Source organism: Bufo gargarizans, chromosome 1, assembly GCF_014858855.1.
Source record: "Bufo gargarizans isolate SCDJY-AF-19 chromosome 1, ASM1485885v1, whole genome shotgun sequence".
Taxonomy (NCBI): domain Eukaryota; kingdom Metazoa; phylum Chordata; class Amphibia; order Anura; family Bufonidae; genus Bufo; species Bufo gargarizans.
Window position 1 is genome coordinate 263,260,233 of NC_058080.1, and position 16,998 is coordinate 263,277,230.

The 16,998-nt window shown below is 40.6% G+C and overlaps 1 protein-coding gene across 2 annotated transcripts in view; it reads right to left on the reverse strand.

The window, feature by feature from the left end:
- Positions 1–16,998, reverse strand: part of CCSER1 (coiled-coil serine rich protein 1) — a 1,109,040-nt gene that overhangs the window by 694,780 nt on the left and 397,262 nt on the right. For both annotated transcript variants that reach the window (XM_044302736.1, XM_044302745.1), the window contains exon 5: positions 13,561–13,687. In XM_044302736.1, the coding sequence (XP_044158671.1) occupies positions 13,561–13,687 (127 nt within the window). The remainder of the gene's footprint in view (positions 1–13,560; positions 13,688–16,998) is intronic.

Sequence of the window (16,998 nt, forward strand, 5' to 3'; positions counted from 1 at the left end):
CACTATTAAAAAATATTACTATATCAGTATATTAGCTTAAATACAATCTATGTGTATTTTACGAAATTTCGTAATATTGCTCTAACTTCGTCTTTTAGAATATTCGTAATATTCTAAAAGACGAAGTTAGAGCAATATTAAGAACATTTGCAAAAGCCGAAATTGCGATGCGAGTAATATAACACGAAATAATCGCATGAAGATTTCAACTTAGCACTGCTATATTCCATATTCTAGCCTAATATAGAATATAGCTGTGCTAAGTTAGCACTGCTATATTCCATACTAGGCTAGAATATGGAATATAGCAGTGCTAAATTGAAATCTTCATGCGATTATTTCGTGTTATATTACTCGCATCGCAACTTGCGAAATTTCGTAAAATACACATATAGATTAGATTGTAATTTAGCTAATATGGAATATAGCAGTAAGTTGAAAACACCACTGACTGGAGCAGCCAGGAAGCCAGGAATCCAAAGGACAGGTAAGAACAACTTTAGAGAAGTGGGAAAGAAAAAAAATATAATAAAAAAAAAAATACGAATATTCGAATTCGCGAATATATAGAACGATATTCTAAATATTCGCGAAATCTCGAAATTGCGATATTCGAGAAAAAAATTCGCAATTCGAATATTCGCGCTCAACACTATATATGTTCTAATTTTCACACTATTTTGACTGTAAGCATCAGATCCACTAAATATGGATACTAACCCTGTGCATGCCTATTCATGTCTGCAAAACAGACAAGAATAGGAGGTTCTATAATTTGCGGAACAGCTGCAAAGATGGGGACCCGTGTGCTGTCCAGATTTTTTAAGGACCTACAGAAATAATGGGTCCATGTCCAATACAAATATGATGCAGATCGGTCGAGGCCTAATGCTGGGGTGCTGTCACACAGTAAACACTCCATGCAATGCTTACTAGTCAGGTGGCTCCAATGTGAACGGTTCCATTGTTTCCATTGTTGCAGTATGCAAATAAACTTAAAGGGGGTTATCCAACCCTTATAATGACCTCCCTAATGCCCAGGCCCCTCATATAGATTATACTAACCCTGCTCCCCGGTATCCACGTCGCTTCTGATCCCCTCAAGGTCTCCGCTGCATCTCCTTGTCACACGGATCAAAACATACGGCGCTGGGAGGTGGGGGTAGACACAGTCGATAACGGGCTGCGACGGGGATGAGCCTCCCTAACGTCACCCACGATAGGAAAAGTGGAAGCAGTCTGGACAATTTATTTTGTAAATGAGGCACTGGTGGTCTGACATCTAAAAACCTTGGTGGTCTCTACAGGCCATCTCAGTTTTTCTATGATGTTTATATGGTCTAATAGGGGACACGAACAGGAACTGTACTGTAAATTTTCGTCTGTAAAGCAGTATCTTAGAGTAGATTATTTTTTTCTACTACTGTACATCATAGATCTGAAGTGGATTTGTTCAAAAACTTCAGTGTTAATGCTGTTTCTTTGCAGCATTAAAATGTATTGGCTCCGTGGAGCCAAACTTCGCCTCGCCTGAAGTTACGTGAGACTTCAGTGAATTACTACTGTATTCATATTTGTGTGTTTAAAAACATTTTAAAATAGAAACCCGAAGTAGGCTTTGGTACCGAGGTACCAGCTAGTACCAAAGCCCACTTCAGATTCCTATTTTAAAATGTTTTTAAATACGCAGATAGGAATACAGAAATAATTCACCCAAGTCTCGCGCAACTTTGGTGCGATACGAAGTTTGGCTCCACTGAGCCAATACATTATAATGCTGTACGAAAACAGCATTAACACCAAAGTCAACTTTGGATCTATGATCCGAAGCTCAATTTGCTCAAGCCTACTGAAATTTTAGTCAAGAAATTGTGCTTGGCTATTTTCATAGTCCCATACTAGAGAATGGAGAGTGCTCAGCGTCAACTAAGGCACCACTCAGTTCACCATTACGGGACTCTCAGAATTAGCCCAACTGGTACTTGGCTACTTTTGGAACTCCCATAGTGGTGAACAGAGGATGACTACGCATGGTCTGCAGCTCTTTGTTTACTTCAGAGTCGCTGGCCCACCTACCTACGTCTTTCCCGTGCTCCCTGGCTTGCATGTACCCTAATCACTACCGGCCAAAGACTGGCAACCTTGAGGTACTTAAGGCACCTTTCCCTAAGAGAGGGTGTCTAAGCAATAGGTGTTACTATTGTGCTAGTCCCTGCTAGGTGTGCTACTCAGTTTGTCTGCACATGTACTCTGACCCTTCACTGCCTGACCTGACTTATGCCTAGTTACCTTACTGTTCCTTTAATGCCTGCCATGGCCTCTGACCTGTGTAAAGTATTTGCATGTACTATGACTGCCATGACCACATACTGTCACTGAATACAGGTTTATAGTGTTCCTTTGTGCCTCACACTAGTGTCTCTGACACGTGTGGGTCAGCTGTCAACCAGAGGTCCAAAAGGTAGCAGCTCAGTGGCTCCTCTGCCACAAAGTGCAGATCCTTATATAGCATTATTAAAGTGGGTCCCAGAGGTGGGACCTGCACATATCTGACATTGATAGCATATCCTCGCAATACGCCATGAATGTCCCAGATGAGCTAAACCTTTTAAGACAGTATGAACAATGGAGAACTCAATTTTTATCACATGCATAGCATTCATAGTATGGTCTACAAGGTCTACCAGATCACTTGCGTTAGAAAGTACCATATGAAAATTTGTACACATTGTTACATTGGCAGAACTGGTGAATAAAGGGTAAAAAACTATTTTGTGGATCAATATATGAGGCGATGATTCCTTTGTATTGTACCAGTGACATGATTTCATTTACTTCAATTTATACTTCATTCTCCATTTGATTAGGCATGTAAACAACTTACCTTCACATTTTCATTTTCCATCAAGAGATGTCAATCTGACGGTATGGTTATCTGTGTTCTCCCTGTGAGAAGGTCTGCACAAACATCACCATAGCAACCCTACTGCCGGCCTTGAACATTTCTGCTCAGCATTGTGGTGTTGCTGGAGAATTCAACAGGTCATATCTGCAAGCATTTTATCATCCCAGAGACAGCATTTCTTTTCATATATTACTCCTTAACCAGCACGTTTTATACTTTACATTTTAACCTTTTAGCTTAGCGCTGTTGTACAGTTAAAGGGGTTGTTCGACTTACATAAAAAATTCCCCCCAGCAAGCAACTGCGATAAAATAATAAAAGAAAGAACTGTAAATTGACTCAAAGCTGCTGCTCTACTCTTTCCAAACGGGCTTTCTTTGTTTGGAGGCAGCAGTGACACCATGTGACCAGCGCAGCCAATCACTAGTCTCAGCAGTCATGTGCCTTATACTGCTGAGACCAGTGATTGGCTGATGTGGTGGTCATCCCTGCAGTCAAGAAGTGATGTCACGGCTGCAGAAGCGGGGAGGATCGGTGTACTGTAGCAGCGGGAGGATAAAATACTTATGATATACATTCCAGTGTATAACAGTATACATTCTTAAAATATTTTATCACAAATGGTGGGGTATTTCTCGAATAAGTCAGAGAACCCCTTTAAGTGTAAGTGTGTGTGGTTCTTCTTTGATATATACTAATCTTTACCATAATTTTGCAATGGACAATATGCAGGTGCTTTTGATGTCCCCTCCTCATTGTTATAAACGGCGACCCATGCAGGTCCATTCATAACCCCCAACATTTCTGTGCCTGTGGTACATATTATACCGTGGCAACTTTTTGTGTCCTATATTTGTAAGCATTACTAGAACCCTAAACAATGACAGCTACAGGGGAAGAGGCGGCAAGGGAACTTCAAACAGTGATAGCCTCAAGACTCCCGAATACAGTGCTAGTCCCATGCCCCACTATACAATGTAAGTGGCACAGGCCCACACAAAAGCTGCCCGTCACACACCCGCATAGTGTAAGTACCTGCTACTTATCCCCCATAACTGCCAGCCACAAACTCTCTCATATCTAGTGCAGTCACATGTCTCTCATATCATTTGGAGCCATATGCTACTCATGAGTCCCTGGACCCTGCATCTCATACCAGTAAGCCACATTCCCCTTGTAACTAAAAATCACAGAGATCCCCTCCACCCACGCACTGTGCTATACACACTGCATGCTGCCACCTGCATGCTGCACTGTTTACCTGTCATCCGCTATCATCTCCAAGTAGGACGGCCTACTAGACTCATTAAACCAGAATAAGCTCCAGTTTTCCCAGGTGGCATCACTCCACTCAAGCCTGGGACTAGTGCTCAGTGAACTTCATTACAGCACTGACAGAGTTAATCCTTCCCTGTCCAACTGCTGACTAATAAGTGCTGATCAGTAAATAGCTAGGACAGGCACTCAGCATTTGAAACCATCCAAATAAGATATATTTTTGTATAAATGAATGGCATTTAATGTTATACAATCACATAAACAGATAAAACCAAGGAAAACGTAAGTAATAATAAGTAGTAGTGATGAGAGGCAGGGGCTATATTCGAATTCGCGAATATTTGTCATATTCGTCATATATTCTCAAATTTGAGATTATTTTCTTGATTGCGAAAATCGGCAATGTAATATTCGCGTAATGTCCGCAAAATATAGGCGTGGGTCACTTTTGCTACATTTTCCAAGCTGCTAGAAGTTTCCTGAGACTGGAGAAAATGGTTGGCACGGCAGAACATTAACAATGGCTTTATATGCAGATAGAGCGCTACAATAAATTCGCAATTGCACTAATCGGCACTGATGATGTGAATATGTTGTCGCAATACACGAAACTTCACATTTTAGTAGGTCTGCATGTATATATGGACAGCAGAACCTATCACACTACCTAACACCCTGCACCTATCAGCTACACTATATCAGGATATAACCTACACTGACTATCTCCCACTGACTATCTGTATATATATATATAAGCTATCTAACTATCTATCTAATGTCATGAGTGGAAAGCACAGAGCACAGCAATGACACTGCTGTCTCTCTCTCTCTCTCTCTGTCTCTCTCAGAATTAAAAAAAAAACTGTAGAAAATGGCTGCTGGGGAGGTTCTTATATAGTAAGGGGTAGGCAACTTTCCTATTGGTTGCTAAGCTCAGACAAAGACATTGCAGCCTTCTCATTGGCCCACAAGGTAGAAGCAGGGGGGGGATCATGGGTTCAGATGAAAAAAAGTCTTGAATATTCGAAAATACAAACATATATCACTACATTCTAAATATTTGCGAATTCTCGAAGTGGCAATATTCACGATTAATATTCGTGATTTAAATATTCGCGCTCAACACTAATAATAAGTTAACAAAAAATAAAAGAACTAAAATAAAGATAAAACTATATACCCTGTTCAGTGGCAATATCACACTGTTGGTTGTATGGGTGCTAGATCCACTAGGAGCATTTAAAGTAATAGAGGGGTTTGGTCACCACCTTCTAATATATACCCTAGGTATCTGTCATACATACAACCACAATATAGTGCCATAGTGTATGTTATATTTGTATAATATTATCATGGATTATATACAATTGCTTTGCTTCTTCTAAATGAACCCATAGATGATGAATAAGGTTTCTAGATTCTGTATGGATAATCCGCGTTGATCGTACTTAAAAGTCTCTTAGTTTGTTCCGTGCATAAAGGTCTGTTAGTTTGTTTGATACATCCAGATGGCAAAGTGGTACATTGAAGTATTAATTGAAGTGTTAGTCTGTTTAATATACCAGAATGGTAAAGCGATACATTCAAATACTAATTGTTTCATGTTCACAGCCTCTCTATTTAGCTGAGCTGTGGATCCACCTCTTGGCCTGAGTTTTGGGTGTGATCTTGTCTGACTACCAGTGTATGTACTTTGCCTGACTAGCAATTCTGCTCATTTCCTGGCTACCCAAACCTTGGAATTGCTATCTGGAATATGCACATATCCTGTCCTGATCTGTATTCACACTACACTATTTGCCTGATCTCTTGGTGCTTTGCACTGATGTCTGTGACCCCCATGAGTCAGCTGCCATCTATGCCAGGAGGTAGCAGCCTGGTTGGTTCCCTGCAGTGAAGTGCAGATCCCTGTACAGGTTTTAAAGGGTGAATACAACCAGGATAATGATCTTATGATTTAGCCCAAAGTCAAACTGGTTAGTTGGCACAGTGGGTCCACACACTTTATTTACAATGAATATTTTTCACTAAACTATATATTAATTTGCCCTGCTCCTCCATCTCTGTATAAGGCAGGGTGCAGATAGGCCATGTTCATTGTGACATGTTACCCTTAGGTTAGTAAACCAGAAGAGAACATAGGCAGAAAAGTCTTAGGTGCCTTCTATACAGATATTTCGGTTTCCCCATTAGCTAAGGTCTCTAGAACGGACGAGGCTGCAACACTATACTTCATACGGAACACTCTGTACTTTGTAAATTACAGCACAATATCAAGAGTACAATTAGAGAAAAGGCGACAGATAAAGTAAGAAAGAACAGCATATGTCAAGTTGTACCTTTAATCTCTAGTTTTCACTGGTATTTCTCCATGAAGCAAAAATATGTAAGAAAAAATCTGCCGCATTTTCTGGTCTTTTAATGTAAATAGTTAAATCCCGATAGTAAAACCCATAAAGAGATCTCTCCCAGTACTGGTTCATGCTGTGTTTAGTGAGCAGAATAGTCTGATAGTTCTTTACTCGCTTCCTCTCTCCTTGAGGAAGGACATTGACACCAGAGACCTTCTTTTCCATTCCCTACAAAGCCTAATTTGCAGAGAGATTGTCACAGAGCACCTCTCGCATGGCTAACAATCTGCCAATGTACATTTCTTTGGTGGACCATGGACCTTATTTGTAGTAAGGATACATTTTTGTTTTTAAAATAGCAATGGGCCCCTTGCCTACAGAGCCCCCGAATAGTTACTGTCACAGGGTGAACCTGAGATGGAAATCCTGCACATTGGACCCCATTAAATATGTAAAGGACATTGTATCACCTTCTTGTTCGCTCACCAGAATAAAGTTGTCAGAACATGGGCCCTTTATTATACAGTTCTTATGTGGCACAGTAGCCTTTGGGCCTCCTCAGGCACTATGGACCGGGTGCCACTGCTACCTCTGACCGCCCAACATGTACCTAGACTAACCTACCCACTCCTATGAGCCTGTAATATGACGATTAACTCAGTACTGCAGCAATCTTATCCCCACCAACTGCAGCATTTTAAGGGAATGTGTCCCCTATATTATTTTCTGTTAGTTAAAACCAGATTATCCCTTTTTCTAATGTTTATTTCTATTTTCTGTTTTCAATTTCCTGAATATGATTATGGGAGCTGCCATCTCACCCGAGCTGTTGTTAACAGCATTTAGAGATATGCTTTACAGCAGCCACCATGGGCCATAGACAGAATGGATAGAAGGTGACCCCACTGACTTCCATCGGAGGGTTTTCTATACATGCTCTGTGACCTGTGCAGAGGTCAGGAAGGAGTAGATAAGCTATGATATTGTCTATTGTCCATAGTGGATTCCATGTTATCTATATACATAGGTGACATCTGTAATTCTAATCCTTTTTGTAATGATAGGCAGATAACTGCAGTAAAGTGATCTGCGCAAATCAAAAAATGGCACCTATTATTAGGCTTAGTGGCCAGTGCAAAAACTGCAGGATTTTATGGATTTTATTTTTAAATGGTGAAATGGAAAATGAAAAATAATCTCACTAAACAGAGCAAACAACATCAGGGACAAAATAATCCGATCTGACATTGGGAGTAATAGAGGGTTCTCCAGACAAAGCGCGCTCTCCACTCCAAGACATGGAACTTTGTCTTGCCTGAGTTGTATACATTGCTCCAGCATTATAAAAGGCACACACCTCACTCACCCCCACACAGGAGAAAGAATACCTACACGAGGGACAGCCAGTTCATTGTATACATCCTGAAGTGCCCGTGCGGCTTGGTATATGTAGGGGAGACATCCATGAGAATGAAGGACAGATTCTCAAAACACAAATCCACCATACGGAAAGGAAACCTAATGATACCCGTTCCACGTCACTTTCACTCACATAGACATACAATTGCTCAATTACGCTTCCAGATCATCTATAGGGTCTCCCAACCACGGCATGGTGGCGACAGGCACAAACTTCTGCTCAAAAATTAGGCTTACTGGATTCATCGTCTCCAGACACTGGAACCCAGAGGATTGAATCGGGACTATGCATTAAATAGCTTTTTATGGCTTTCTTTGACTATGATAATAATCACATATGTATAATTTCTTACAGCGGACGTGAAATAATGTATCAATACACATGGACAAGATGGATTACCTCTATGGATCATAATGACTTCTAATAATCACATCTTCCATTATGCTATGGATTCTTGGTGTTCAGTGACGTCCCCTTCCCCACCATCCCCCTGTTTGTTTATTTTGTTGCCATGACTACCTCACACAGGTCTGAGGTTTGGCTGGTTATTTAAACAGGTGCTGGTTCATTGTTTGCTCACAGTTTGATAAAGGCAGATTGGATGCCGAAACGCGTCACTGGAATGTGACAATAAATCACCAGATTATATACCAACAGCGGGTGCCGGTCCCTCTTTCCTTTTATCTACATGGGACGTCTGCCCTGGGACACACGCACCGCCACTCTATTTCCCGCTGTGCCGGTCGATATATTGTAAAAATATGTTTAACATAACATGATTTAAACTATATTTACTAATGACACATTCCCTTTAGCATCTGAGTTAGACCTTTAGAGCATTGCTTGGGCCAACCAAATAATGTAATAATGTAAAACAATAGTTTGTAGTGAATGGAATACAAATTATATATGACATTTATCCTATGCTATGAGTACATTCTGACATTCCCATTTCCTAAATAATAGTCACATGAGTAATTAATTCCAGTAATAAAACTTAAATGAATACTTCAGCAAAAGTCCCTTCCCAACCGAGACACAGAAAAGTTCCACATGCATTTATGATCATACAGGCCAGATAAAAAGAGAGTCATCAATTATTTCACATCTCATCTTTTTAGTCCTAATAACGTTCACATTATTCTTGCATATAACTAGAATATATGATGTGATCTTTAGCCATGGACAGCCATTGCTGCTTTTTTATCTGTTGACATTCTCAGACTGTTTGCCGGTGCTCTGCTCACAGTCTGCATTGATCAGAATCTTCCGTGCTCCAATCGGAGGAAGACAGAATCCTTTTCAAATTAAACAATTTTGTTAACATTTATGCTATCTTCTGAATTATTTATGTTTGAATAGCATTGGGTCTTATCTAAAATCTGACCTGTATATATTTCATATATAATTCACTCTTATTTTTCAACAAATGATTTTTCCGCAAATGATGATAACACACTTTGATATTAGAGTTAAGATGTCTTATATAATATAGGAGCTCCAGCAGCTCCTTTTGAAAAAGTCACAACAAGGTACTGTATCCCCATTCATTTAAAGGGTTTTAGACAGCCATTTTCTGAAGGACTTACCATTGGATGGTCGTGAATCAGAACATAGACAGGCGGTGAATGATTTTCTGAAGCGGTGTACAACAAACAGGCTAGAACTGGCCCACAAGGAAACAAGTGAATCCCCCAGTGGGCCATGAGCCATGGTGGCTTCCTGGTTCCTCACCCCCTGCACAACTGACACATGGCATGACTGTATGACATGCACCCCCTGCACATGCATCTCACCTAGCCCATGTCCATACTATTTTTAAAACTGGAAGATAATTTCACAAACCGCACAGTCTTTTATTGTAGATACATCAGGTGGCTGATATGACTACTAGGCACATAGACAGGTTGGCCAGTATCTTCCTTCACCAGAGACCACCCTTCTTGATGCCACTGCAGGAGCCCCATCATTCTTCCTCTTATAGCATCTTTCTGCTGCCTGCCTCTGCCTGTGTTTCTGACTTAGATGACTAAGAGAGCCCTAGTCCAAGGCAGGAACACCAACAGAAAACTAACTGGGTCTCCAGGAAATGAACAGTCTGAGGCACCATCTAGGCAGCAGGCTACTATACTGAAAAAATGTGTGTTGGTTCAATTTCCAATGGGGGGAGGGGAGGGTCAGGTAATACTTGCATGTCGCTGTATAGTGGACTCCCAGAATGAATTTTACCGGTGGACCCTAGGCACCACAGTCCAACACTGACAACAAATGGTCTGACTATTAACGTCTTAAATACTAAGGAGGTGTGGGTCAATTATTTCCTTCCCAAGATGATTACTCTGTGAAATAGGCTGAAATAGAAAAACTCCAGTTTTTAGCGTCAAATGATATTCTGTTTATTTGAAGTGCGGCTTCAAAGTGTGATGTTTCGGCCCAGATGGCCTTTATCAAACCACTGCCGCTGTAGAGTAATGCGCCAGTCTGCGCTGCGCTTGGTAGGAGAAGGTGTGTGTCCACACGCCTATCTGGGGATGCTCATTACTCTACAGCGGCAGTGGTTTGATAAAGGCCATCTGGGCTGAAACGTCACACTTTGAAGCCGCACTTCAAATAAACAGAATATCATTTGACACTAAAAACTGGAGTTTTTCTATTTTATTACTATACGGGGTGGGAACCCGACTCCAAGTGATTACTTCCAGAGTGCCAGGAGGTCTATACCTTTGTGAAATAGGCTGTTACCCCATAAACCTTAGGATAAGGCCATACTGGGAGAGAGGATATTGTATTGCATTGTATTGTATTGTATTTTTCACTGTATCCTTCTTATATTTGATTAGATCTGTTATATATTTAGCTACTAGAAACTGAGTTTCAATTTCCCTATGGGATTAATAAATGTGTATTGTATTGTATTCATATTTGGTTTGTGAAAGTTAATAAAACAATCTAGAGAAAACAACCAATCAATCTCTGCAGGTATTTTGAGGCTTAGGGGACAACAAGATCAACTTTCAACAGATAACTGCCATCTGCTACACTTGTTCATGCCACGAAAAGATGTCGATGATCAGCTAAAAGGGTCTACATTGGCCTTTGCAGCTCTAAACTCTTGTACTCAAAAGTGTATGGCCACCTTTAGCAGTCTATTCTGCCGCAGAAGGCATTCACTGAGACAGTTTAAAAGGGTTATCGGGAATGGATAATGATGACCTATAGTCAGGATAGGTCATCATTATCACATCGGCGGGGGTCTGAGTCTCAGCTCTGGTGAGCGCAGCCGGCCGCCAACAGCTCTCCAAGAACAGTGGCATACATCGTATAGTGGCTGTGCTTGGTATTACAGCATAGATCCATTCACTTCAATAGGGCTAAGCTGCAATTGAGCCATGTGACCGATGCATGGTGATGTCACATGGACTAGGAAGAGTCCGCGGCGCTCACGGTGCACCGGCCTCTTCTAACAGAGGGAGTCCTGGGTGTCGGACCCCTGCTGATGTGATCCTGAGGATAGGTCATCAGTATTAATTAACAGATAACCTCTTTAATGGATACCAAACTTCAGAATAATCAGCGATTCAAAGCAATAAAATATGCAGTTATATAAAATTCCTTTTCCTTTCAAATCTATATATCCCTCAGCTCAGCAAATCCCGCTCCTCACAGGCTAGCCACAGATAGGACTGCATGTTCAGTGTGACAGGCTGCTTTTTACTGCCCTTTTGCCGGGAAGCTCAATACAATATTTTTCAATCAGCTGCTGAGAAGTTAATTAAAAAGTGACAACTAATATGGCTGTGATTGCTGCTGTCACTTTTGCAAACACGGTCTCCAGAACTGAACAGAAAAATGCCAATATTGGCAGTGGTAGTTCACAAAGTAAGTTACAGCAATGACTGCCTAATGCATTATTGTATGTACCCTTCTAGAAATCAGTGTGCACTCATTTTCTGCTTTGGGAAGTGTTGCCGCAAATAGTTTACTGGTTGTTTCACTGCAGAAATGGGAATATATGCTGCTGAGAAAGAATCACTTTCAAATGCAGGTGGCACAATTTTTGCAACAATGAAAACTGTGGCATTAAAAAATAATATAACAGCATGCAGTACCACGTGAGGTTTTCCCACAGCTTCTTCTTGTTTTTTTTCCCCTTTTTTGGTTTTATTTGGGGATGTTGTGCAAAAACATTTTAAAAAGTCACTTTCTTCACACTATAGCTCTTTACTATTTAAATATGCAAACTGAGGCCAAAATAATTTATTAAAATGAGCTCCCTTATTTGTTTTGGTTGTTTTGACATATACTATGTATAGTTTCACCTAAACAGGGAGATAATGTTGACGGTTTCCATATGGGCCCCAGGTAAAGGGAAAAAACATCCCTCTGTGTGGGCTTTATATACATGCAGAGCTGATCAGGGTCTGCTAAGACCCTGCAGCATTCTTGTGCATGAGACGCCCAGCAAGGCCACCACTTTCTCCTATCATGGGATTGCGCCTTGAGCGTTATGCATTTAAAAAAGGGGAGGGCAGAAGTAGTAATAAAATGCTCCTGTCTTCTCCTCAGAGTCCCTGGCTGGAGGAAAGAATTGTGTGTCTGCAATATCTGATAGCGCACATATAAACACATCCTATTTACTTCTTACACTCCAGTTTTGTTCGCTAAACAATGCAATTCGACATCTGTAATTTTATTTCCAATGGAATGATGATATCTGCTGACTCGTAACATCATTTCTTTGGTATAACAATGGGTTTTCCCTCTAACAAAAATCAATCAATATGAAATATGATTCCAGACCACATAATGGTCTCATATCGAACAGCTTGTTCATCAACATTTTCAACAAGTGATTGCCAGCAAAAGAAAGCTCTACATAGACAGTTATTGAAGTGAAGATTCATTTAGATTTTGGAATTTTAGATATCTATCTATCTTCAAAGAGTATTTTATTTAAAGGGTTTTCTCATGAAAACAACCCCAGTAAATATGCCCTTTTTTCTGAAGTCATTCACATTCACCTAAATGGGCAGAATTGAGTCTGCAGCCAGATGTGGCTTCATGTCAGGTTTTCGAAAGCGGAATTTCCCATATGAAACAGTTGTCTACTTAACTGGGTTTTCCAGGCTCTTGAAATTTTCCTCAGGATAGGACATTAATATCTGATCAATAGAGGTCCAACAGCCTGCATCACCATCGATCAGCTGCTCTCTGCAGCCTTGGTCGCTGGAGCTAGAACTTGGGAACAATGGGACAGGACGCACAACTCCATTCAGAGTGTAGTGGTCATGCCAGGTTACTGCTGCTCAATTTCCATTCACTTCAGTGGGGGCTAATCTGCAGCCAGAATGTCCTCTACACTTTGAAAATAACTGTTCTTTATGCTCCATTCAAGGTTCTAGTTCCAGCTCCAGAGGCTCCAGTGAACAGCTGATGGGTGGTGATACGGGGTGTTAGACCTTTACTGATCGGTTTCGGTTATTAATGACATCATAAATATCAGGAGCCTGGAAGACTACTTTAACCATTTTCAAAATATACTGCTCACTTTTAACTCTTTATAAAGTTGGTTTTTACCACATAATCCTGTAAATAATAAAAGTTACCTTTTTGTAGTTTCAGCCATTTTTGGTTCTTCTTCTTTAGATTTATTTGTTTCGCTTGCTTGTTCCATATGGGGGAGCACCACTGCTGAACATGATACGATGGACTGGTATGAATCTTCTTTGCACACTGCAGTGAGAAAATACATCAATTAAATTTTCACAATGTAAAGACTGAATAAAAGAAAACATATTTAGCAATGAGATATTGCTCAGATATGGACTGGTGCACACAACATAGTCATATCACATGTCAGATCTTTAAATATGGCGTCCAGCCAGAAGGTGAGCCATAGACCTGGGTGACTACTGTTTTACACAGCAGGCATCCGAAGGTAAAGTTTGTGATTGGCGATAGCGGCAATCATGGTCATTTAAGCCCTCAGATGCCATAGTCAATTGTGACCCCTGCATCTGAGAGTGCTTTTCCCAAGAGTGCTGTGCTCTGGGTCCAGGTGGCCCCATGTGCTTAGATTCAAGGGTCTGTTCATTTGCTGTGGCACGGCTCCATAGGTGCATAGCCTTTATACCATAGATTGCAATGGTAAATCATTGTAGTCTATGGGAGAAGCACTCAGACAATGAAATGTTCAAGGCCCTAGAGCAGGCATGTCCAAACTGAGACCCTCCAGCGGTTGCAAAACTACAACTCCCAGCATGCTCTAATAGTTGTAAGCTATCCAGGCATGCTGGGAGTTGTAGTTTTGGAACAGCTGGAGGGCCGCAGTTTGGACATGCCTGCCCTAGAGGGACTTAAGAAAAATGTAAAAAATAAATAAATTCAAATCACCCCTCTTTCCCCATAATAAAACTAAAAAACTCAACAACAAAAAAAATATAAGCATCACCATGTACCAAAACCCAATTCACCATTTTTTGTCACTTATGACAAAAGTATGGATTTTTTTAAAATAAAATGTGATCCAAAAGTCATACACACCCCAAAATAGTATCAATAAAATATTACAGCTCCGTTGTGGTTCTGTTATGGGGTCAGAATATAGTGATGCAAAGAAAAAAAAATTCCAACGTTTTTTTTCTTTTTCCCCCAAGTACTAAAACACAAGAACAAACTGTATAACTGTGGTGTTGGTGTAATCGAACTGACCTGGAGAATTAAATTATTATGGCAGTTGTACCACATTGTGGTGGGAATTTTTTTTTTTTCAATTTCACCTTATTTGGATTTTTTTTTCCAGTTTCCCACTACATTGTATGCAATAGCAAATGGTGCCATTAGAAAGTACAACTTTTCCTGCAATAAAACAACCCTTCATAGAGCTAAGTGAAAATAAAACAAAGGTTTTGGCTCAGGGAAGGAAGAAAGTAAAAATTGAAAACACAAAAATAGAAAGTCTATTTCTTTATTAAGGGAGATTCAGTTCCCGTTCCCGTGCATTCATATTTGTCAGTGGGGTGTCTTCTTTAGCTTTAATAAGATTAGAATAGAAAAGGGAGATTAATTCTGCTAGCAGTTTTCTCATTAGTGGAATATTCTCCAGCCACATTACAGAAAATTCAGTCCCTCAATACCTCCCGCACTCCTCCCTCAATTTAATCAGCATCTGTCACCTATAAAAACAGTTTCAAAGTGAGCATATCACAGATTACGGTAGCTGCCCAAAATATCACAATACCTTTCTTGGGAAAATCCAGCCCTCTAAGACTAGTTTCACTCCTGTGCCTGTCCTCTCTGGCAGACTGTTACAGTATAGAATGTCAGACAAAAAAATCGGTCAGACAAAAAAACGTTGCGTGCAGCATTTTTTGTCCAACTGATTCCCAGCATATTTGCCAGATTATACCCTGTTATAGTCAATGGGGCCCGGTAGGTACATGCAGGAACAGCCTGCCAAAAAAAGACAGTCTCAGATGTGAAACTACCCTAATCCTAAAAATGCTTAAAAATATGCTTCTATTTTTATCCAGATGAGGATTTCAGTGCAACATGGGCAGGGCTGCTCCGTTGAGTGTACCTGGTTTCCCCTGCAACCATGCTACCAGTCTGAAATCCCAGGGACTATCAATCACACACGAGGTGGAGGCCTGGGCAGCGTTACTGTAGAACGGTGCAAATCATATTTGCATAAACATAAAATGAAGATTTTCTCTGTATTAGAGGAATGGAATTTCACAAGAAAGGTATGATTAGGTTTTGGGCCACCTACCCAACATGGTATGCTTATTTTAAAGCTGACTTTGAAGGTGACAGAATTTCTTTAAAAGCCTCTAAATAGCTGTTGAGGTGAGGTATAGGGAGGAAAATTCTGGAGTTTTGGTCAGCTCTTCAAAGGAAGAAAGGGCATCATCTTTGAGGATAGCACAAGTAGTTTGGAAAGTTGTTTCATTGCAATTCAGAGACAGACATAACCAGAGATGCTGGTATATCTGTACTTTCTTTTGTATGACAAGCCAGAACGGAGACTATTTTATATGAGATGACTGGTACGGCTATTATTCAACCATAACACGGATGCCTGCCATCAACTATTCCATTGCCATCAAATCATTACATCAGTGAGACCTATCCCATCAGCTTTCTTAGGTAGAGTTAAAGTGATAAATATCAATTTGGAACCATTCCATACATAATTGGAAAAAAGACACAGCTCGGAGATTGAAAAAGAGATCAGGGCGGATTGGAGAAAATAGAGGATCCTGGGTATAATTGTTGTCGTAAAGGAGTTGTCTCACTTCAGCAAGTAGCATTTATTATGTAGAGGAAGTTAATACAAGACATTTACTAATGTATTGTTATTATCCGCATTGCCTCCTTTGCTGGCTGGATTCATTTTTCCATCAAATTTTACAATGCTTGTTTCCATGGTTACGACAACTCTGCAATCCAGCAGCGGCGGTCGTGCTTGCACACTATAGGAAAAATTACCAGCCTATGTGCACTTCCACCAGAGAGACAGGCTTTTTTTCTTATAGTGTGCAAGCGTGGCCACTAGATATGAGCAAATATTTTAAAAATAAAATTCGGCTGGTTCGCCCAATTTTTGCAAAAAAATTTGCATCGATATGAATTTATTAGTTGCAAATCTCGTTAAAAAACGGCTATTTGCTGGCTGCAGAGAGCCTGCATAGTGGTGTAGAACACTGTGCCTTGCAGTAACACGCATAGTGAGTCTGCTGTTGTAGTGAAATAATACTGTGAGTCAGTATGACATGCAGATGGCAGGCGTTGCGATTAGAATCACACTGCACACTTATTTGGGCAGTCACAAGGCCAAAACTGACCAAATAACTCAAGTGTGAACTCAGCCTTACAGGTCGATGTTAGCGCCAAGAAGAAGTGCACTCCTTTTACACCATCGTCAGCTGATTCCATATAGATGTCTACAGAACCTGTTCTATTAAACGCTTATACAAGCCCCCCGACAGAGTGGAGTGGGTGTCAGCAGTAAGATTGTGTTGACATCACTGATTAGTTTGCCC